Raw genomic sequence first — 23,022 nt, forward strand, 5'->3', positions numbered from 1 at the left:
TAACAAACACAAATTAATGCCACTCTGTTACATATAAAGTTATCAGGTTATGCATATGTGCACAACATCGCCTGTGTTATTTTATGAAATTAAACTATAACATACATTAATTTTCTCAATGGATGAATACCTTTCTGGGTCACAAGGCTGCTGGACAAGGCTGCCATGTGCAGGTCGCCAGTCTGACGCAGGGTCAGACAATCACAGACAATCACATTCACAGATTGGGACCATTTAAAATGAACCAATTCACCTATGAAGCATGTTTTTGGGACTGTGGAAGGACGTTGGATTGGCAGGAGAAAAAAACACACATGGGGATTACATGCAAACTCAAAAAGATCAAACCAGAGCCTTCTTGCTGTGACTGCTAACCACTGCTCCACCCTGCAGCCCCTAAACCATAACACAAAAGTGGACAAGCATTGGAGCACTCTCAATGCTGTTAACAGATTACATCATTAAGACAATTGTGTGGATATGCAAAGCACCACCTCAAAAGACTAAACACTATCTAACTTAAATATTAAATTTATTACAATGTTGTTGTTCACCTAAGCATATCCCTTCAAGGGTTCCCATAGTGAATCCCCTCTCACTGATTTGCACAGGTGGTTTGGCAGACAGTTTCATGCCATAAGCCCTTCCTGACACAACCCTATATTTTATCTGGGCAGGGGTCCCGCACTGGAATTACATTTTTTACAATACATCATAAAATATATGCATAAATCTGTATAAAATATGATACAAACAATAAAAATTAGACTGAAATGGTAGGAAATTTGGATTGTTTGTGTGAGAAAAAGTACTTTGAAAGGTCAGAAAGATCAGTCAAGCGTATATTAATAACAAATTCCCTGCTGAAACACTTAAAATGGAATAAAGGAATAATTTGTCATGAGTTCAGTCAGAATAGAGAAAACGTCAATGTGTCCCTTCCCAAACATTATGAAGTAATGGTTGAAAATGTACTTTAAATGTTAGATACCTGTCATCTGAATGCAATTAATGCAACCAGTTCAGCATTATGGGACAGTCAGCTCACTTCAGAGGCAGATACTCTCATTAAAAAGAGACCTGATTTCATGTTTTCCTCTTAAACTGTAGAACTATCGTCTTTACATGTGCAGTAACTTTCTGAAAAACTAAAATTAGTAGTCCTTAGGTGCAAAAGACACAGGTTTCTGCTGCAGACTGATTTTCCTTTTTTGTGTATAATGTGGCATGTTACTTTATTTGAGGTTATTGCTATTTTTCCAGACCTACACCAGATGGGATTTATGTCTCAAAGTGGGAACAAAAGCATTTTCTAGCTTCTTTTAACATAAAGTAACCCTTCTACAGAAGAAACAAGTCTGACCTGTTCTGCAGTACAACACCAACACACAAAGTGGCTTCAAAGTTTCATTGTGTAACCTCATCTATCAGGGTTTAGTATCTCTTTATTAAATGTTCTGTGATTACTGGTCACATAACATGGATGCCCTCTACTGGAAGGAGCCGAGCAGTCTTTTGTGCTGGAGCAGTTAAGGATGCCTCTCCATGCAGGAGGTGGGACAAAGGAGGATGATAGCAAAGCTTTCCTCTGTGTCTGATGTGCTAGAACCTGCTTCTTGTATGGTTGTGTAAATGCGCTATAATTCTGGTTTAATTTAAGCGTACAGATTTTATTTTGCTCTCTAATGATATATCATGGACATCCTATTATTTTTTACTTGTGGTATTTTTAAAAGATTATTTTATTTAGTAAAAAAAAAAAAACAGAAGCATTTTGAGGGTTTTTCAAACTTTATTTCTTGGTCTCATTCATCTCAAAGCAGGATTACACAAGGCCTGCCTTTCAACTTCCTCCTTCCACCGGTGAATAAGCTTTTAAAACACAATGACAGTGAGATGGATACAGTAGTCACCACAGAACTCAGTCATAACAACATCTAGGGCAGAAGGAGGTTTAAAGGGGCACACGGACACAAAAACACTTTTACCAACCGGTCGCCTCATAATGAAAAATGAAGGGACAGATGAACTCAAAACACTGAAACACTGCTGCTGCCGCCTACATATACTGTAGTAGATAGAGCTAAGGGCAGGGACGCTATGACTTGGCTATGGGTGGGCTGGTGTGTTAAAAGAGCAGGGAGGGGATGAGGAGGGTTGGGGTGGTCCCTTTCCTAACTTCTTCTCTGGGCAGTTAGTGTCTACTCCTTGGAATGCATGTACAGCAGCAGGTCAGCCACGCGGGTGCTGTAGCCGTACTCATTGTCATACCTGCAGAGGAAGGCAGGGAGACAAAAAGAACTCAGCCTCACTTTTTCAAATTAGCTAATGTTGCATGACTTTGAGGAAAACTCACCAGGAAATGAGCTTGACGAAGTTGTCGTTAAGAGAGATGCCTGCTCCAGCATCAAAGATGGAAGAGTGAGTGTCACCAATGAAATCAGAGGACACCACCTGGAATAAAAGAACAAACGACATTTTAGATTTTTGGAACACTCTTGCAGGGAAAATACCCATTTTGTCAAAAAAGTTGGTGACCTTTTAATGTGAAAGCCTTACCTGGTCTTCGGTGTATCCCAGGATCCCCTTCATGGGTCCATGCGCAGCCTTCTTAACAGCCTCCTTAATCTCGCCGTAAGATGCGGCCTTGGACAGGCGGCATGTTAGATCCACCACAGACACATCAGCCACTGGCACCCTGAATGCCATACCTGTCAGCTTTCTAAAGACACAAACAAATCAAAAATGAGTCAAAGTCGGGTTTTCATTAGCCTCCTATCACAAATCTCTTTTCGTGTGTTTTACAAACCCGTTGAGAGCAGGGATGACTTTGCCCACTGCTTTGGCAGCACCAGTGGAAGCTGGAATGATGTTTGCGTGGGCACCACGTCCATCACGCCAGGCCTTGGCGCTAGGACCATCCACTGTCTTCTGAGTGGCTGTGTAAGCATGAACTGTAGTCTGCAGAAGGGCAGCGGTACAGGCACACATCAAATAAGACAAAGTAAAGCAACCGCTTTGTGTGCAACAGGTTTTCGGGGACTGACCATGAGGGCCTCCTCAATGCCAAAGTTATCGTGAATGACTTTAGCCAAGGGGGCCAGGCAGTTAGTGGTGCAGGAGGCATTGCTATAAATAAGAGAAAAATATTTAAATAGGAAGATAAATATGAATTCTATATAAAGCTTCTAAAAAATACAAAACACAGCTAAAGCCAAACAAGAAAGTAAAGCGTTACCTGACGATGGTCATGCTAGAGGGGTCGTATTTGTCTTCGTTGACTCCCATGACAAACATTGGAGCGTCGGGTGAGGGGGCAGACACGACCACACGCTGTGCCCCACCTTGGATGTGAAGCTGTTGAGCACAGAAGTAGATGACAAGTCAGAGGCGAGACTCTGGGAAACCTTTGTGTTCTGACCTGTGTAGGTGTGTGTGTGTGTACATACTGAGGCCTTTTCCACACTGAGAAACACTCCGGTGGACTCGACTACGTATTTGGCTCCAGCGCTGCCCCAAGGGATCTCAGCTGGCTTCATGCTAAGAACAAAACAGCAAAATCCTTGAATAAACCACATCTGTAGTTTTCATTAAAAAAACTACATTTTCTTTTCAGGGAGGTCTGGTTTTAGATCAGACCAGGAGAAATCCCTGCCATCTATGTCAACTATCTAATTCTCCTAAAAAGTCACACGTTTTAAAGCTGTTTGTCTTCACCAGCACCTAAAAATGAAAACATGTTAGTGTGGACACAGTTCAGCCAACATAACTTACCACTGGAAGACAGAGATGGCGTTCCCATCGACTATCAGCTTGCCGTCCTCATGGGACACTTCTCCATGGTAACGTCCATGAGTGGAATCATATTTGAACATATAGACCTGCAAAGATGAGAGAAAAGCTTTGAGTCCTTCTAAAGACTGTTTGAATGTCTGTAAATATAACACATTCTGTCTGTATCGCCACGTTCTCACCATGTACTGCAGGTCAATGAAGGGGTCGTTGATGGCCACAACTTTGATGCCTTTCTGGAGGCAGGCCCTCAGGACCAAGCGGCCAATGCGGCCAAAGCTGCAGACAGACACAGATTACATAACAGTGAGTTTGGGGACAGCAGAGAAATGCTCTCAAAATGTCTAACCACCCCCTGGGAACTGCCACACATTTTTTTTCAGACACCATCTATGAAAACAGTCTGTAACCCTCCACATCTCCTACTAAAGCGCATTGGTCATATCTTCATGCTAAAAAGTGATTGGGAGGAACTTCTAAAAACATCATTATGACTAAGCAAAAATGAAGTGGTGCTGAGATTTTTACTCTTTAAAAGGCCATTTACAGTAATAGCTCCTCTTCAGAAGCATTCGTTAAGCATCCCTGCCCATCTATCATCATCCTGCCTAAAGAATTACACCATCATCAAAACTGTTCTGGACAGTAAAAGTGTTAACTAACCCATTGATTCCAACATGGAGGTCTGCCATGATTGCTGTTGCTTAGGTGGAGTGGAGGTATCTGGAAAACAAACATCACCCACATTAGGAACATGGTAAAATAGCATTTTCTTATGGCATTTTTCTATCGAACGTTCTATGGTGATTAGTGCCCAAATGCACTTTCCATTCCCAGTCTCATTCCCCCACATATTCCCACACTGACGGCGGCTCCACTTCCATACATGGTGCCGACCACAGCCACCAGGAATTATGTGGGGTTTAGTTGTCCAAGGACGCTTTAGCACATGGGCAGGCAAAGAACCTGGAATATTTGTATCAGAGGTTGACCGCTCCACCTCTGGAACAGCAGCCGCCCCAAGATGACAAGTGACAAAATCTGTATTATACTTGATATTAACTGGACACTTATAGAAAAAAATCAAGTTCTAGAAAATCTGTTGGACCTGAACATTCAAAAAACTATAAAGCTGCAACCACTGGTGTTGCAGTAACTTATCTGTCCAAACACATAGAAAAGATTCAAATTTACTGGCTGCAATAATTGGTCTAGTTTGATCAAACATAAACGTTAGTTACAAGTTAGAGATGGCATCCTTTTTTGCTTTCCATGGTTTGTTTCTACAGCTTTATGCAGCTATGCATAATATGTTTCTAAATGTGTGACTGAGAGTAAATGAGGACGTGATTGTGTGAAGCCTCTGTATGGAGAAACTGTGTATTTTATGGGCATGTGGGACAGGGAGGTGCTGCTGAGTCACAATGAGGCAAGCTGGGCAAAAAAAAAAAAAAAATGGTGAGAGCAATGCAATAGACAGTGAGTTGCATGTAAAGCTGCTGAAACCTGCTAGGACCTGTCTGCCAGCTGGGTAGATGTGTTGACTTGGCCATTTAGCTAAACTATGCAACCTGCCTTCACCCCTGCTCTCCTCTCCCAGCTGCTGGCTCCTCCTCTTCCTTCTTCCCTAAAGTTCCTCACAGGAGGCTCACGAGGATTACTATTGGATGACAGAGGGTGGGGTTTGGCGCCTTCATGATGGAAGCACTGACGTTGTGTGTTGTTTGTATTGAATCTCAAGAATCTACTATTTTTGTGGCGAAGAAACACTAGATCTGTGCTATTTAGACATTTAAACTGTTCACTGGGAATGAATTAATCCCAATCCTTTCGGGATTACTGACCACGTTTTTAAAACAGAGGTGTAAAAACGAACAAAAAGGCGGCTGCTCAGCAGCGGCGGAGTCTGTGTAATGGTGTCGTATGCAGGCAAAGCAGGTGAGTGTAAACCCAGATTGTCCTTGGATCTGACTGGTTGTCATTTTAAAGGACTTTAATCTCCTAATCTGTTGCGCGTGTGGGCATGTCTTCCTCACCAGGGAACAGGCTCTCAATCTGGTAAAAGGCATTGTAGCTGGACTTCAACTAGACGACAGAGGAAGTCTATTTGATTAACCAATGGACCCACGGGTTTTTTTTAATTCAGACCCTTATCCCTCCATTGAGATCTATTGCAGGATTAAAGGTTACACCTGTCGGATTTCATTATAAGAAGGAACTCCAGCGTGGATTTGAGATAAAGACAATGGCGGTGCATATTTGCAGTTGTTCCCATTCAGAAAAAGCCATCTTGTTTCCTGCTGGTTTCATCTATCAGTGAGCAGAGAGACTGACTGCATCATGGCAGCAGCTTTTCACATCATTCAGCAGTGACCCTCTGGGTTTGACCTCTCCTCCTTCACATTTCATCCATCCTGCCTTCTCTCTCCATCTACGACCCCTCTCTTAGTGTTCTCTGCACGCACGAGTTGCCCCCCGAGTTTCCAAAACAAAATGGCTGGCGTCCTGACAAATGACACCTGAGTGCTCCTTTTTCCACGGGAGGTGGAAATTTCCACAGGCCAAGGGGAAGGCCTTTAAAGAAAAAAACAGTGAATCCGAAGCTCCATTACTTCAGTTGAATTGAACGTGCTGTGGCAAGTGCAACAGACGAGAGAATTCCTTTTGACCTCATTTCCCCTCACAAATTTAGCAAACTGCTGCCATGTCATTGTTGGAAGGATAAATCCGGTATCCTACCAGATTCCAAGGGTGGAAAAGTAGGAAAATCTAGAGCTACAGGTAAAAAGCTGCAGAGTGACTGGAATTGATTGTTTTCCTCCCAAAATTATCACACTTTTTCAAAGCATCTTGACAAAAACATGTCTGCAAGTGTATTTAAGTATTGATCCCATTAGACCTTGCTTTTCGCCTCACTTACAATGTTGTTACCACAAAAGGACATCCAAAGCAAAGGAAATGCTTAACGGAAACAGTAATGACAGACAAAATAAAGGCCTGCAGACAGATAACAGCAAGAAGTTGCTGACACTAATACCACAGCAGCCTGTGCAGAGAGACAAGCTACCGCTATGTTTGCACACAAACTAACACTTTTCATGCAGTTCTTTGAGCCACGTATGGATCTTCTGCTTGTAGATGCTTCTAAATGTGTATTTAGAAAATACAAAAAGCAAGCAGGTCTTTTGTGGTTTCAGAACTCAGGCTTGTGCATGCTGAAGACCCTTGGTCTGGGCATTATGCACACTTTTTGGCAGCGATAACAGACACGCCACAGCTCACAGAGCCAGTATTGTGCAGAGAGGAGCTGAAGAGGGTAGAAAGGCAACATTTGGTGAACTGCAGCCTGCAATCTGCTAACTCTCCATAGAAACTGAAAGGAAGACTAAAAAAAATGCTCTTAGAAATTGAATATGTTCAGGAGTAATGTAAAGATTCAAAATGACTTCGGTAAATCTCAATTTTGCATCTCATAATACAGATAAATCTTGTGGTGGCAAACAACATGTCTGAGAAGGTTTAAAATCTTTCAAAACAAAAATATTTACTTGTTTGGATAAATTTAATAGTTTCAAATTCCACGCAGTTCCCAGAAATCTCTCCTGATCATTAAAATGCAGTAACTCCAGCCCCGTTTGCAGCCATTCTTTGTCTACTGGCCCCTTTAATTTGACTCAACTCCCCTCCCTTCCCCCCCACCGATGGATGGCCCCTATTTTTTTAAGCACAACACCCTGTTGGGGGAAGGAAGGTCGAATCATAAGCAGTCGATCAGAAACGCACAGATATTTTATTTTGTGCGTTTCTGATCGACTGCACAAAATATCTAAAATGTGTATTTTAGATATTTTCTAAATACACATTCCTCTGGGATTGTCTCAATCCCAGAGGAATGAGACAATCATGACACCTGCCTATGTTTTATTTCTATGCATGAACATCCTGATTCTGCAATATCTCATCACAGGGATGTTTGGACAATGGAATGTCCAGTAACTTTTGGCATCTCCATTTAAGGGAGTAAATTCAGAGCGGTAAAGAAGACGTGATTTTTATGACTCTTTGGATTCCGACAGGAATTCCTACATTCCTGCAGGGGAAGTGAGTTTCAAAGCAAAGCTGTGGCTGCTTCCTCCCCGTTTGCTCGGCTTACACTTACGAAACAATTTCAAAATGGACACAACAGAAAACGAGCTCACTGCCTTTCTCCAACCTCCACCCTTCTTTCACCATGCTATCTTCACCTTCCCCCATCTTCCCATTCTACTGTCACAGCCTCGTTCTCTGCAGTGTTTTTCCACTGCAGTGGATTAATGGGGCATAAACAGGCTTTCACCATTTAGTCAATTCTTGCATTTTGGCAATCCAAAACTCCAATAGAGGAAGGTTTTCTATGAGCAACACCTGCTACTTTTCTTCTACTCATCATCTGAGAGAAATGCTGAGGAAGCAGCGTGACTGTCTGTCTTTTTTGAAGGTCTCACCACTGAGACATGCCACCATGCTGAGCTGAACAAGTCTATCAAACGCCCGTCACCATAGCATCATCTGTCAGACACTTGCAGGCAAAAGCAAATTGGAATGTGAGTGGTTTCCTGATGACCTAAATGATAACAAAGACACAATGAAAACATCTGCAGGATTTACAGCTGATTGTGTTTACTTTGTGTTCAATTTCATTCAACTTCCTGCTAATCCACACACAACCCTGCACACATGACCAGGATACTCAATTTACATGCAATTTAATGAAACACTACAAGGCTTGTGCATCACTTTGATCACACATCAATTTTAATTCACAAGGTCAGGATTTACTTTAATTGATGTTTTTCTATTACATATCGTCTTCTTTTTTTGTCAAATAAGTCAAATAATCTAAGTGTTGTGACTAGAGTGCAGGGGTTTACTTCCCTTCCAGTAGACAGATTCATTTCCTAAATGTGGTGAAAGTCAGAGCCAAACTGCTGAGTCACTGTAGCTGGTTGTGCTGTAGCTGCATAACTGAGTGGGATACTCATCCTTCAGGCTGGAATCATACCCACCATCGTTCAGGGGGAAATGTGGATTCATCTAAAACCCTTCATCACAGTCATATCCAAAAAAAACAGATGAGTCAAGTCTACAGGTAACTGAGAACAAAAAGACTAAAGTGGAACAAAAATATTGCAAATTCAAATGGACAAAATGTGGATATGAATAATGCTGGGACCAAAACAAAAGGGGGAACATTTTCAAAAAAGAAATTCAAATTCAATCAGCAGACAGACTCCTACATGAAAAAGATGAATCAATATTTTTCTGAAGGAATGTATTTTGGGCTTTTTTCTGGACAAACCAATATGTATTGTATTTTCTGTTGAGATCCCTAGAAACCGAAACCTTTAAAACCAAACAAAATTGCTATTAAAATGGAATACTTAAAACAAATCAATATTTAATTGAATCATGTCAATAGTAAATTGATTGTAAATCCATGAAACCTAGCCGCAGACAAGAACAAACCACAATCAGATCTTTCTGGCACATTTAGAAATACAAATAAAACAGAAACTTATGTTTACAGTTACTTTTGATAATTATAATGAAGGAAAAAATAAGAATAGATAAACTCTTGAAACTGCCATAAATTGTTTTGTTAAACTGCATGTATGTGCATTTTCTATTAACATAAATAGTTATAATGAAATAAAGAAGTGTTATAAGCAGCTTATTACCCATTTATTTAAAGAAAACATGGCTTTTAGCTATGTTATCAAACTCAAAACAGCTGAGCTCATAGCATCACTAAGCTGAAATGTAGCCTGGAGATGTTCTTTGCCTTCTTTTGATAAACTGGTAAGGAGCTGTCAGCACGTCTACACCACATCTAAACACATAAAGTTTGAATTGAAAGGAAACTGCAGCAATCGTAACCTCTTCTGGGCCTTTAGTGCCCTTCATCAGCTGCAGTGATGACCTTCATCTGTCAGACATGGCTGCATCTCTGAGCAGGCCATCGCACCTGCGTGGTGTGCCACAAATCACCATACGGCGAAATATATTGCGTTATAATACAAACCCAAACGGTTTTTGTTTGGGAGTTATAGTGGTACGTTGTTACGGGGTTCTGTGTGGTTTTGGAGTGTACAGGCCTTTTAGCAAACCGCATCAACAGGTCTGTCGAATCTCGACCACCAAACTGCGGCAAAATCATGCGACACTGCGCTGCTCGTGTCCTTCAGAAACCCTAAAGGAAGACTTTCGGCAAAGCGCTCGTTTTGGAAACATGCCTACTTTTAATGTATATTTTCTCTTTTTTTTAATAAAAAAAAACACATGCGTCACAACGTAAGTCTTCATTGCGACTAGCAGAGGAGGCACGTAGCTTCATTTATCTAAACACACCCACGTTAGCATCGATATTTGGACATAAACTAGCTTGACCTAGCTCATTTGGAACAAAAGTTTGGCTATTTTTTCTCTCTTTTTTTCAACAGATATCATGTGTACATATAAAGGCAACCGAAGAACCGTATAACCCTAAATTTTTTTCTGCAAAAGATTATGCAACATGGAGTCTAATCTACTTCCGCAGATGCAGAATTACTAGCTGCCAAAGTCACGTCACTAGAGGAAGACCATCGCTTTGAATGAATGAATCCCTCTATCATGCGAATGAATGAACTAAATGATTTCACCTTAGCTTAGTTAAAAACGTAGATATATTTTCCTTGTTTCAGAGTGTCTGGTTTTCGTCACATGATGCCACTCAGAGAGCGAGCGCACAATCCCCCCTGCCTCCCTCCAAACTGCGAGGCTATGGCGCATCCGCTCCCATCCTCCAGCCTAGCTTCCTGCTAGCTAGCATGTGGTGCGCGCGGCGAAACAAGCTAATCCTAATGAAACTAAATCTATAAAGACTTTAGCATTGAACTGATTATTGTGCGTTGATAACCCACAGAGCATTTTTTTAACGATTTACTTACTCACTGTTTTACACTGATGTAACTAAGTTCTACTAACTAACTGAGTTTGCTAAAATAAACGTCGAGGAAAAAGGTTTAGAAAGTAAGAATACATTGATGTTTTACAAGCTTTACAATCACTTATTCACTTATAGAATGTTATCATTTTACCTCACGGATGCTGGTTCTTCTGTCCAAGTGGGCTGTGCTTTGCGCCGCCTTCCGTTTTTATAGTCGCCTTTGCTGCGGGGAGCCTGGTCGTCCTAGCAACGTGACGTCATATCATCCTTTGCAACGAGGAGCCATTCGGAACGGGGGACTAGTCACGGGTGTTCTTACGAGTGCCATAGAAGAGTTTGTCACTTTCATGTAAGTTATTTGGGATCACGTGATGGTGAAATGAACGACCAGCGACGAGAAACTGTGTAAGTTTATGAACTGTACACGGGGGAGAAATAGGCTTTGCCTCTTTAACCATTTCATAATTTCTGGCATAATATAGTCACACCCTTAAACTTTCTTCTTTAGCATTACACCTCCTCGTGCTCCTCTCCCTCCTTCCTCAATGTCACAACCGCAATAGGCAAGCCTACGTGATGGAGGACGCGTTCAGGGGCAAGAGGAATTTCCTGTATTGCCAATTGACCAAAACTGCATCACACCCGGGTTTCGCTGATTTCATCATTTCATGACTTTTTTCTCTCAGACTCAAAGATTTTACGTTTTAATATGAATACATTCTTTAGTCTTCAAAACTATTGGTTTTATTTATTAATTTTATTAAATAAGTAATAAGTGGATGATAAAATTGAGCGGCAAAATCAATCTATATTTTGAAATAACTTAAGAACTCAACATGACATTTATTTAACTACTGTTTTGCTTATTTTAATAAATGTGAAGGTTTTAATAGCAAACGATTTAGAAACTTTTAAAATAATATCTAATCGTTGCACCGTACAGATCCAGGCCTTGAAGTTTTGACCATTACTCCACACGTCCTTATTCATACAGAAACAAAACTTCATTTCTAATTAAAACCAACCCCCTTCATCTTATTTGTTTATATTTGGCTCATGAATGTTTGAATTTACAAAAAGATAGTTTTCACGTTCAGACCATATGCAGCAGTGCCACCTGCTGGACATTATTCCAACCTGCAACCCTCATTGGTAAAGTTAAATAAAGATTTAAACAGGGATTTTTTTTTTGAAGCACCTTTAATGGTTTTAAATATAACCCAATTTTCTTTATATTTATTCTTAAAAAATACACTTAATGTTGCTTTTTTTTGATGCCCTACACATCAAAAAGAAGCTGCGACCATAAATCATCTTCTTGGAGCTGATTATTTCTGACAATGTTGCCAAATTCAATAAAAAAATTAATCTTATTTCAGTTTAAAAACAAATAGCATGATTGCTTTTTTTCTGTTGTGAAAGCAAAGGTTACATTTAATTAAAAACATTGGACTTTTCCTTTTTATTTTGCTTCAAGATCCATCAATTGTCCTCTAAGAAGTGTCACCTGGTAACTATTGGTTTGTTTGTTTTTCCTGGAATTGACCTGTTTGTGGTCACCATTACCTTGAGGGTCAGAGAAGTGCTCACATCCTTCAGGCCATAATGTGGGTCATTGGTTTCTGTAAAACCAAAAAGGCAAGTAACAGCAACAAACACTGGGAATAAGGCCTGAAGCAGATGAACCCAAAATTGAGAATGTGAGTGGTGGGGGGGTCATCCTTAGACTTAGTATAGTCCTGTGTTAGAAGGAATTCATTTATAAATGTTTGTACAGAAGATCTGAGGCAGGCCACACAAACTGCATCTAAGCAGCAATGAAAAAAAGCTGGTAAAATAAGTTCTGGTATTTGTCACCAGGTGTTCTCAGAACACTAATGTAACTTCTTGTGTTTAAGGTTGCAAGGTGTGTAAACCACACACACACACACACACACATCTGACCTGCTGACCTTTACAAGTGAAATTACCCTTGTGGTGTTTTGGTAACTAAACTAAATGACAGTCAGCTCTTTGGCGTCTGGATAATTACTTTGTCCTTCAGCTTGTGCATGCGCTCGAGCTTCAGCTCAAATGAATCTCTTTTCAAACAAGTCCAGTTTGACAGATTTGGTGAAATTTGCATAGGTTTTACAAGACCAATCTTTAACAATAATGTATATATTTTTGCATTACATTAAGAAAAACATATTTAGCCAAAAAAAAGAAAGAAAGAAAAGCAAAGTGGACCTCAAACGTCCCACATAACCAGAGTTATCCTGCTGTAAAATTATTCTCTATTTCGAGCCTAAAACACAATTTTACATTGTACATTTTAACATGGTATGCATGTTCCACACGTCCACAAGGTCACTTGCTGTGAAGAGGACACTTGTGTTTCCAACCACTGCCAGAATAGTATTTATTTTTGATTGTCTCTGTTCAGGGGGGGACACTCAGATTCTGTTTTCAAGAAGACTAAGCTAAGATAAAAAAGCTTCATGTTATTCAATATTAAAATAGTTCAGAATTGAAAAAAGAGTTCACTGCTACCAAAATTTCAGGAAATTACATTAATATTCATGTTTTACTGTAAATTAACTTTCCAATCTAAACATAGCATCAGAAGGAATTGGTACTTTGAAAACCATCTTGTGTAAGTGAGAGGTAGATGTGTGTTTTCATGTGTACCTATAAGTTTTCGTCATCATCCCATCCAACTGACTTTTCTCCCTCCTACCTTCAGGCCGAAGAGGCAGCAGCCTGCCTTGCAGAATAATGAGTCTTCATGATAGTTTTTCTACCCCCCTCCCATCAGACTCCTCAACTCCTGTAAAAAACCTCTGGGGCTAAAATGACCTATTCATCCGCTGATGCCAACCTCTGTTTTACTTTTATTTTTTATCATTTTGCACAAATTCTCATTTTGCATTAAATCTCTTGCACAGTTGTATTTCAATTGCATCTGCTTTATCAACCATTGTTGACCTACTTATGTGGTTCTTCTATTACTGTGATGTCTAGACACTGTTTTGTTGTGGCCAGAGCAACATAAGTTTGTTTAGCGTTGCATCTGCAATGCTGTGCGTGAATGAAAAATAACAAATCCGAAACTGAATTTTATGCTTCTTGCTGTCAGTTTAATCATTTTTACCCACGCAGTTAGTTTATTCTTGAAGTTAAAACTTTTTATTTTGTTTAGGAGTCTATTCAATGTGAACTTTCGCTAGTTTCTCAACACATTAGAATTTTATCAATAAGTTTATCAATAAAGATGAATCTGTTCCGGTAGTGTAAAATGTCACATTTCTGCCAGTTTCTCAGTGGGTTTCAAAAATCGATTTTATAGTAAATTGTGACAGACAGAGCGATTATCTTTTACGTAAAAAGATGCTTTGTGAGACTTTTGTTCCCCTCAAAATCTTTATAACATTTGATTAAGTGTGCCACAACTCCGTCAGATGTGTTTAGCAGTTTTTGTGCTTGTTCAATTTTGTGCACCAGGGGGCAAAATTCCCCTAATGGTTACACAGTCACATACAAGTGAAAGGCATCCAAGCTGCAGCAAATCCAGCATTAACTTTTAAATGGAAATGAACAATAACTGTGGGAGAGTTAGATATGAGAAGATATACAGTATACATTTATATGTGTATGAGTACACAGGCCAAGTGTAAGGCCATTGGAGCTGTGCTTTTCAGTATAGAGCCACTCTTATGCAGTCTGGTTTTATTTTTTTTACCTTAAATTTCACCCAAATAAATTGTTTTTTTTTTTACCCATATACACACCAAAAGGAGCATTTCATATTAGGAAAAGCAAGCAGGACAAACTATTTATTGATACTTAAGACTCCTTGTATAAACTGTCAGCTGAAGTGAGCCAATAACTATTTGACAATCTTTCATAAACACCTCCTACCACTACCTAACAGGAAATTTAGGTCTGTGTGTGTGCTCATATGAACAAATGAGAATTCAGGTTTCCTTCATTCATACCTCTGGAAAAACAAACCATTTATCGCATTGCAATTTTAAAAAAATTTCCACATGTTTCAACAGTGTCAGGGTTTGGAAGGCCAGGGAATTTACGCTTAATTTTTGTGTTGACATTGCTGCGTATATTTTGTGCAGGTTCCTTTAATTCTCAATCCTTAGAAAGTGATTTAAGACATCTCTAAGGCAGTGAGCTTGAACAGCTGACACGCTGAACGCTCAGTACCGGTAGAAAAAATGACTCCTAACCCCCTCAGGCAGAGAGCTGGACCTCTCTGATAATATTTTCATAAGCTGTGAATTATGAGGGCACCGATCACAAAGTAACATAAGCGGTTTGGCAAGAACTGCTTGGCATCAGTAAAGCACAGCGTCTAATGTAGGAGACCTTAAGAGCCAGAGTTAAAACGTTCATTATAACAATTATTTTTATTACATATCTGCTGTGAACAGAACTCAGTGGAAAATAAAACGGAGCTAACGTTAGGAAAGATTGGAGATGAAATACATCACCGTTTTTGTCAAATCTAAACCCTTAACACCATCGCTGCATCCAAGGCCATAATCATTTCCATTTTTCTGGAAAATTTCAAAAATGAAAGAAACCATAAAAGAGGCTGATTGAAGGTTTAACGTTAGATCTGACTCAAGTTGTGCTGCAAGGTTTTGTGGAAATGGAGGTAAAGCAAATGGCTGTCCTTTAAAAAATTACTTCTTTGGTACTGTTTTTCTTTTCCAATTTTTTCAGAAACAGCGTGTTTTTGAAAGAATGAAACTTGAAAATGTTATCATTTTCAAGAAAATTTGTAATGTTTTGAGAGGCCCATTTGGAAGTACCACCTCTCTTATGACATGTGATCAGGAAGCACAGGTCTCCAACTTTCTTTTGTTTTTCTCCTACTTTACGTAGAAGTTTCCTAAGAATGTTTTTTTTTGTATATATTAGCATTTCTACAAAAATAAAATATTTGCAACTGCTTAACCTACCTGCTTATAGTGTGCTGGGGTCCGCCACTGTTAAAGAAAGGATTTCTTCACCTGCAAAAAGCTTTTTGGAAATGAATCTCTTAAGGTTTTGGCACTACTTCCTGTTCTGGCTTTTATTTTTGAGGACTATATAACCACTGATACAGTGTCAACAATTAATTGCATTGCTTTCTCCTGTGTGTTCCGTATTTAAGCAGGCACATCTCTCTGCTGCTCTGCTAGATTGTCTTATCACTCTGCATCAACACTCCAGCTCTGATTATCTCTGTCTGACTGTGATTCTGAACTTTACTTCTGGAATCTTCCCGTCTGCCTCTGGTTATTTTTGACTCCCTTTCTGCCCATTGGATCTGTGTCTGCCTCTCCCTTTGGATTCTGTATTCTGGGTTTCTGGATTTGACCTTGGCTTGGACCACTGATTACGATTTTGGATTTTCTAAACCTGTTTCTTCTCCTGCCCCTGTACTGGTCAACTCTCTTTGCAGCTTCACCTTGCACCAGTGAATTCTACAGTTTTCTCCCTTAATGTCCTGCACTTTAAGCTCATCTTCAAGTGTGTACGCAGCCCCTCCTGAACCTGTCTGTTACTAATCGGCTTCTCTTGTCTTCCCAGAGCAACTTTGAGCATTTTACACCACCTGAATCCCATCAACACATCCTTCACCAAGTTCATCAAAACTGTATTTAACTTCATTCAGATCCCTGGTTTTATACTTGGGTCCCACCTTTCATTTGGTTAGATTATCGGTCCTGAAATATTGCAGCCACACAGTGGTGAAAGGTTGACTAATCAGTTTTAATAATCTTTCTTTTTTAAAATTCCCTCTTAACCTGACTGTATTCCCTCCTCCTTGGTTTTTACCTTGTTTTCTTTGGACTGGCACTCAGTGACTGGAAGTGTCACCTCATCACAGCAGGTTTGTTTTTCTTGGATTTTGCTGAAGGATGTCTGTTAATCGGATCTAAAATCCTAAACCTGGATTTGGCAGTTTCTTACAAACATTGCTGGCTACGGAAGAACTTTTGCAAAGTCGCTTTTTTACACAGCATAGCCTGTCTGATAGATAAACTGCATGTAATAACTCTGCAATCAGCCTTACCGTCTTTCAAACAGTGCCTTACTTTGGCCGGGTTTTATGGTGGAAACAGCTCAAGGTATTGTGCAATAAAACGCTTCAGTTGTATTGTTGTGGAAATATGATGGACATTTGGCAAAAAAGAAAGTAGAAAAAATCAGTTAGAATCAATATATCATGAGTGAAAATATGAAGGATTCACATTTGGCTGCGTCACAATAACTGCACTGACACATATTTCTGCAGTCTACAAACCACAAAGACTCAAAACTAATCAGAAAATTGAAAAGAAATGTGAAAAAATAAAAAATAAAATGTCAAATTTGGATTTGCAAGTCAGAAATCTGTGGCTGTTTATTTACTTATAATGAGGATTTTTTTTTACCAGCTCTAAGTAACAAAAAGAAATTCTCAGAATGAAAGCATCTTTGAAACTTAAAAATGATAATAAATTAATAAAAATTTAAATAAATATTTATATAAAAACATACAGAATGCCCTAAATTCTGCAGCCCCCACACATCCAATATAATAAAAACATTAAATAAAATAAGAACAGGAATATTCATGGAAATTATAATCATATTAATTATAATAATTGACCCAATTAATGTTATCCTTAGGTGGATTTTCTGGTGAACCTTTTGGGAAAATGCATCAGCAAATGGGAATGTTTTAAAACACTGATTAAAAAAGTTTCTGCTTTTCCATCAGCAGCAGAAACAAAAAACAGTTTAAAAAAGCAATGAAGGTGTGAGCAGCAATATATTATATTAACTAAATATCAGCTTGACAAATCTGCTTGTAAAGCTGTACTTTTTAGCAATCAAGTGTCACAGATACAGTTTTTGAGTAAAAACACAAAGACATAGCTGAAAGGAACACATGTTAAAGCTGCTGCTTTGACTGCATACATAAGACCATTGGAGATGGAAGGATGAAAAAAAAAACATTCACTCCACATTCCTAAAATTTTCATCCTTGTCATGTGAAGAACTTCCAAATTTATTGTAGCCCTCCAGATACCAGCACTGTTCACCACCTCTGACTCATGAAAGTTTGAAGTGAACATTTCATAAAGAACTTTTCCATGTTTGCTGTTGTAATCCCCTTCAGTATATTATGATGGCACAGGACTTGTTACTGAAGAAGCCAGTATATTTGTTGAGAAAAAAACACTTGTTCTGTACTTTCTACATTCATGTTGGACCGTGGGTAATATCTGCTGTGTTTTAATACAATCTTTTTAGTTGAGTCAGTTGAAAAACGCTAAAACCCTGAAGGAGAGTCCATCTTCTATGTAAGCATGAATGTACTTTGCACAGCAAAATAGATTTTTCTGTCAGGCATGCATGACAGGACAAATAAAAGCTGCCATTTTATATGGCCCAAATTAGGCTAAAATTATGCAGGAACACACCAACTACTAAACAAAAAGGTAAATCTTAAATCTCAACTTGCGAATTTCCTCTTTTCTTTTTACATATTTCTGATTCAAGAACCACTTTGGAGCATGGATGACTCAAAGTTTCCTTGTCATTTGGAAAATGGTTTGGTTTGACAGTGTCAATATAATCTTTTTTCTTTAATAACTTATTCAAACCATCTATTCTTTACTTTTAAATTGAGCAAAATTGATGAATTTGTTTTTATAATAAAAAAGGAAAGAAGAGATCAAGTCATGAAGATCTTAAACCCCATACATAAAAGCATTTTGTGGAGGTGATTTTGAACCACATTTGGAATTAGATAATTATTTGTGACATAAATGCATTCTGTTACTGTGGACAATTAAAATAGGTGTGTCACAGAAAGGAATTTGCAATGTGTCTATTTGTATTGATGGCAAGTGAAAGAAGACATTCTTAAGATGTAATGCTTTTCTTCTGTTCAGCTCACCTTCTGTCAGAAAGATCAGGTGGGTCTCATGAGAAATGAGCAAAAGTTTTTGGATGATTTGAGAGCGAGGTGGTGAGAGGGCCGGAGAGAGTCTCAAGGAAGGAAATGGAGCTGGAAGAAGATGAGCAAAGTCTTACCAGAAAGTTTAATGACTCTGCTTTCCGAAAAACAGTTTGATTTCTGTTCAAGCAGCAGCAGATGAGAAGCATGTTCTCCATAAATGTTCTTTTCATTAGCTCACCAAAACAAATTCCTACAATACAAATGTTGCTCTTGCAGTCACAGTTTTACTATGTACCACCTAAGCTATGTTTGTCCGCAACATAAATTCATATTTTTTTATTTTGCAATTTCCACACTGTCCAAGGCAAATGAAAATGTACTCTGTAGGGTTGCTACATTCAAATCTAATGGCAAGAAGTGGGGAAAGAATTACAAAAACAGTTATTAAAACAAACAAAGTTCTTCGAGGGGAGTCATTTACAAGACAGAAAAGTCTAAAAAGGACTCATATAGCATCAAAATGTATTAAAAGTATTGTTATAAGACCCAAAATATAGCCTTACTGTCACAGGACCAGCAACTATTCCACCTCCCAGTGGCCTGGCCAGTGTCAGTGCATGATGGCTCTGCAGCCTTCAGTGAATGAATGTGCACGTAAATGGGACTGTGACGCTGCTTTAATCCTTGGAGAAACTAAAAAAAAGCTAATAAGTAGACACATTAACCATAAAGAATTTATTTATGAAAATAATAACCTAAGAAGCTCTGCAATAGACTAGCAAACTGTCCAGGGTGGACCTCACCTTTGCCAACATAGGTTCCAGCAACAAGAATTTTTGAAAATGTAATAAATAGTTTCTTAAATATCATCTAAAAAAACAGTTTGATTTGTATTAATCTAATGCCAAACTAAGTTTTCATCCCCAAACCAAAAGGCTGCCGGATGAACCTATATATGGGCGTTTATTTTTCTGCGCATTTTTTTACAATATTTTTTGTCCAGCTGTATGCAAATGTAAATATCCAACTTATTAAAAAACTTCGAGGAAAGTTCTGGAAAACCTTTGTAAAAAGCCACATCATAAAAAACGATATGTTGACATCTTTATTTCACCCATAAGACAATAAAAATGTTAAATCATCAGAAATAAGTCAAACTCACAGAATTCCTTATTGTTTCATGCTCTTCTAAAACATGCAATAGTTGTTCTTATTAATAGCATAAATGTGCTTCAACATGTAGCATCTATTCTTTTCCAACGAGAGGTGAATTTATTCAGTTTAGCCTCATTCACTCCATTTACAAGCTCTGAGCTTCTATTGCTTAGCAGCTAGTTTATAAAGTTCTGAGCTTTTATACAATAAAGCAAAATTTTTCGCTCAATGTAAATTTCTTTAGGTCGAAGTTAGCACACCAGTTTGAAACCAATCAAATGTTTACAGTCACTTGGAATGGTCACTCCTATTTCTGTCTGTCTTTCTTTCTTTTTTACCATAATTGTAGTGACATTCAACCATTTCCAGTGGTCAACCAATCATGACACCAAACGTGTGGTTTCATGTAAAACTGCAAGCAAATAAAATAGTTTATCTTGTATAAATTAGTGCTGTGGACAAAAAAAACTCAATTTTTCAGTTTTCAAACTCAAAATTTAGCCTCTGGTCTTTTTGGACTTGCATTTGTTTGCCTCTATTAATGCACTCCAAAAATAACTGAATAATTATGAATGGAACACATGATGCTTGAAAGTTGGAGTCACGATTTTACCAACAAAGAAAACATTTATAGAACTAAGTTCTTTCTTGATTCCTTTTCACAGCTTTCTTCTTTATGTTTTTGATTTCTTTCTTTCTCTTTTTTAAAACTGCAGTTTTCCATAAGTTGTAGAAATGCATCAAGCTTCATCATATTCCTATCTTGTCTTTTCTCACCTTTCTGTATCAACACTTGCAGTTCCTCCTCTTCACTTGACTCCTCTGCTTTTCCTCTGCTTCATCACCATCATGGATGACAGTTTGTAAATAAGGAACTGTTAAGCCTATTTAGCACGTCATCTGGATTGAGGCCTAAAAACACACCCACACTTTACATTAGTCTTTTTGGTGCTGGTTTTTCCATTTGTTTCTCTTTGTTATTCTTCCATTTTTACCTCCTGTGCTTCCCTTTCACCTAATTTTGTGAATTTTTCATGACAACTTCTTTGTCTCCGCACAGCCCACGTCCTCCTTCAATTAGCAGCTTCTTTTATGACTGAATTTACTTGTCTGAGTCTTTTTTCTGTACCGATGTCATGTGTCTGGAATATACAATGTGACAGTGTTAACATGGACATCTCTTTCAATGTTTTAATTCAATATTTATAAATATTTCAATATTCAATTGATTTGTAAGGAGATTTTTATGGAACTAAAACTGACTCCGTGGGATGTTACAACAAAAAAATGCTGGAAAAAAAACAAGCTCTATGTGTAGGTACATGAAAACAATGTGTACTGAACATTGTGTTGTTGTAACATTACAGGACAAGTAATAAGCCTCATAGGTTAATTGGTATTTAAATTGTCCCAGTGTGTGTGTGTGTTTAAGTATGTGTGTGTGTGTGTGATTGCGTGGCCCTGCAACTGACTGACCTGTTCAGGGTGTACCCTGTTTTCACCCAACAGTAGCTTTGAATTAGGCAGGTTCTGAAGATTGATGGATGAAATTTGTTAAAGGTAGATACTCAAGTTTTTGGCCCATCAAGTTTGATGCAGTTTCTTCCTTGTTTTTCTAAGGTTGAAATCATCGAATTAAAAAAATGTCTATAAAACCTTAAAGTTTAGGATGTTTGTTATTGTGACTTTGATTCTGTCCTTGCAATTCTGTTATGGTAAATCTTGACTAAAAGTGTTTGGTAAAGAGTTTTCCCAATGTTAAATGATCTTAACCGTCACATGTAACATAAATGTGTTAAGTAACAGAGTTCAAACCAATGATGCTGCCAACATTCAACCTCAAACCAAGGAGCCTCAGATCACAATGCTGGGCCTGATTTCAGACTCTCCATCTGTGTGTTTTGTTCCAAGGTTGACTGAAGGATCAGGTTGCCCCTTTCACTTCCTGATGTGAGCACGCGTATGTGAACTCCATGTCTGCATACATGCTCCAGGCTGCGCTCCAACACACTTGTGTGGCTATCTACCATGGGTAGACTCATGTGCTGGTGCACGCATGTGCTTGCATGTGCACTGTGAACAAGAGCCAGGTATGGTTTGAAGGGAAAGATTGATCGCCCTGGTGGGACGCAGCAGCTGGAACAGTAAACACCGGATAGACAGATGGACAGACAGAGAGAAACCAGGGAATAAATCAGAGAGAGGAGAAGGGAAGCTTGCATGAAGTTTGGAGGATGGAGAAAAGGGGGGGTCGGACAGCAGAGGAGAAGGAAAGGAGACAGGAGGAGGAGGCAGGGTGGGTAGAGAAGGAGAATCGTCCAGACAAACAAACTGCAAATTCTTTAGAAATGATGTGATGTAATATTTCAGTAATAGTCCAGCGGGCGCAATATGTGCCGTCATTCAAAGAAATTCAAGAGACCATAGGAAATATCATATAATACTAATGTATCTGACCACAACCTTTCTTGAGTCTGTGCAGACACTGAAGCACACACACACACACACACACACACATTTCCCTCTCTTCTCTCTTTCAGTCTCTGTTCTTTTCTTCTTTTTACCACATTTCTTGCTCTTCTATTCTGCTGCTGTTCTGATCAGAACACACACACAGAAACATACACAGCACACACACACTTGCACACACTGATTTTCCTCTCTTTTCCCCTTCAGTCTCTACTCTTTTCTTCTTTTTAACCACATTTCTTGCTTTCTCCTTTCTTATTTTGCTGCTGTCCTGATCAGAGCACACGCACATGCATATGTGCACACACAAACACACACACACGTTCTGCGTCTTTCTTCTGACCACATCCCCTCTTCTCTCCTCCCCTCCCGACCTCAGGTCGTGTGGTAATGAGTGTATGATGGAGCCTCGTGGCTAACAGACTGGCAGAGGTATTTTTAGCGCTTCTGGTGGTTTCCATCAACAAATATGCCCCAGCGTCATAATTCAAAACTGAAGCTGACCTCAAGGGGGAGAAATTGACACTCTGTGGAAGTTTGTTGAGCTTGCTTTTAAACATAAAGGGAAGACCCAATAACTGACACGTCTGAAGTTAATTGCTTGTGTGGTAGCAGAAATATTAAGTCTATGGACGTTCGTATAAAAAGATTCAAATAGGAAATGATGAGAAAACTTGAGGGACAGATTCGGAGAAAACAG

General features: G+C 39.0%; 1 protein-coding gene across 1 annotated transcript; it reads right to left on the reverse strand.

The window, feature by feature from the left end:
• Nucleotides 1-1,772: 1,772 nt before the first annotated feature.
• On the reverse strand, nucleotides 1,773-11,086 carry gapdhs (glyceraldehyde-3-phosphate dehydrogenase, spermatogenic). The gene is made up of 11 exons (XM_004077781.5): nucleotides 10,911-11,086; nucleotides 4,456-4,515; nucleotides 3,975-4,071; nucleotides 3,775-3,881; nucleotides 3,450-3,540; nucleotides 3,239-3,357; nucleotides 3,048-3,129; nucleotides 2,810-2,961; nucleotides 2,560-2,722; nucleotides 2,357-2,454; nucleotides 1,773-2,271 (listed from the first exon to the last, which is right to left on the reverse strand). The coding sequence occupies exons 2-11, from the start codon at nucleotides 4,482-4,484 to the stop codon at nucleotides 2,202-2,204; spliced, it is 1,008 nt and encodes a 335-aa protein (XP_004077829.1). The 5' UTR covers nucleotides 4,485-4,515; nucleotides 10,911-11,086; the 3' UTR covers nucleotides 1,773-2,201.
• Between the last annotated feature and the right edge of the window lie 11,936 nt (nucleotides 11,087-23,022).

This window comes from Oryzias latipes, chromosome 16, assembly GCF_053564925.1.
Source record: "Oryzias latipes strain Hd-rR chromosome 16, Olatipes_Hd-rR_3.1".
Taxonomy (NCBI): domain Eukaryota; kingdom Metazoa; phylum Chordata; class Actinopteri; order Beloniformes; family Adrianichthyidae; genus Oryzias; species Oryzias latipes.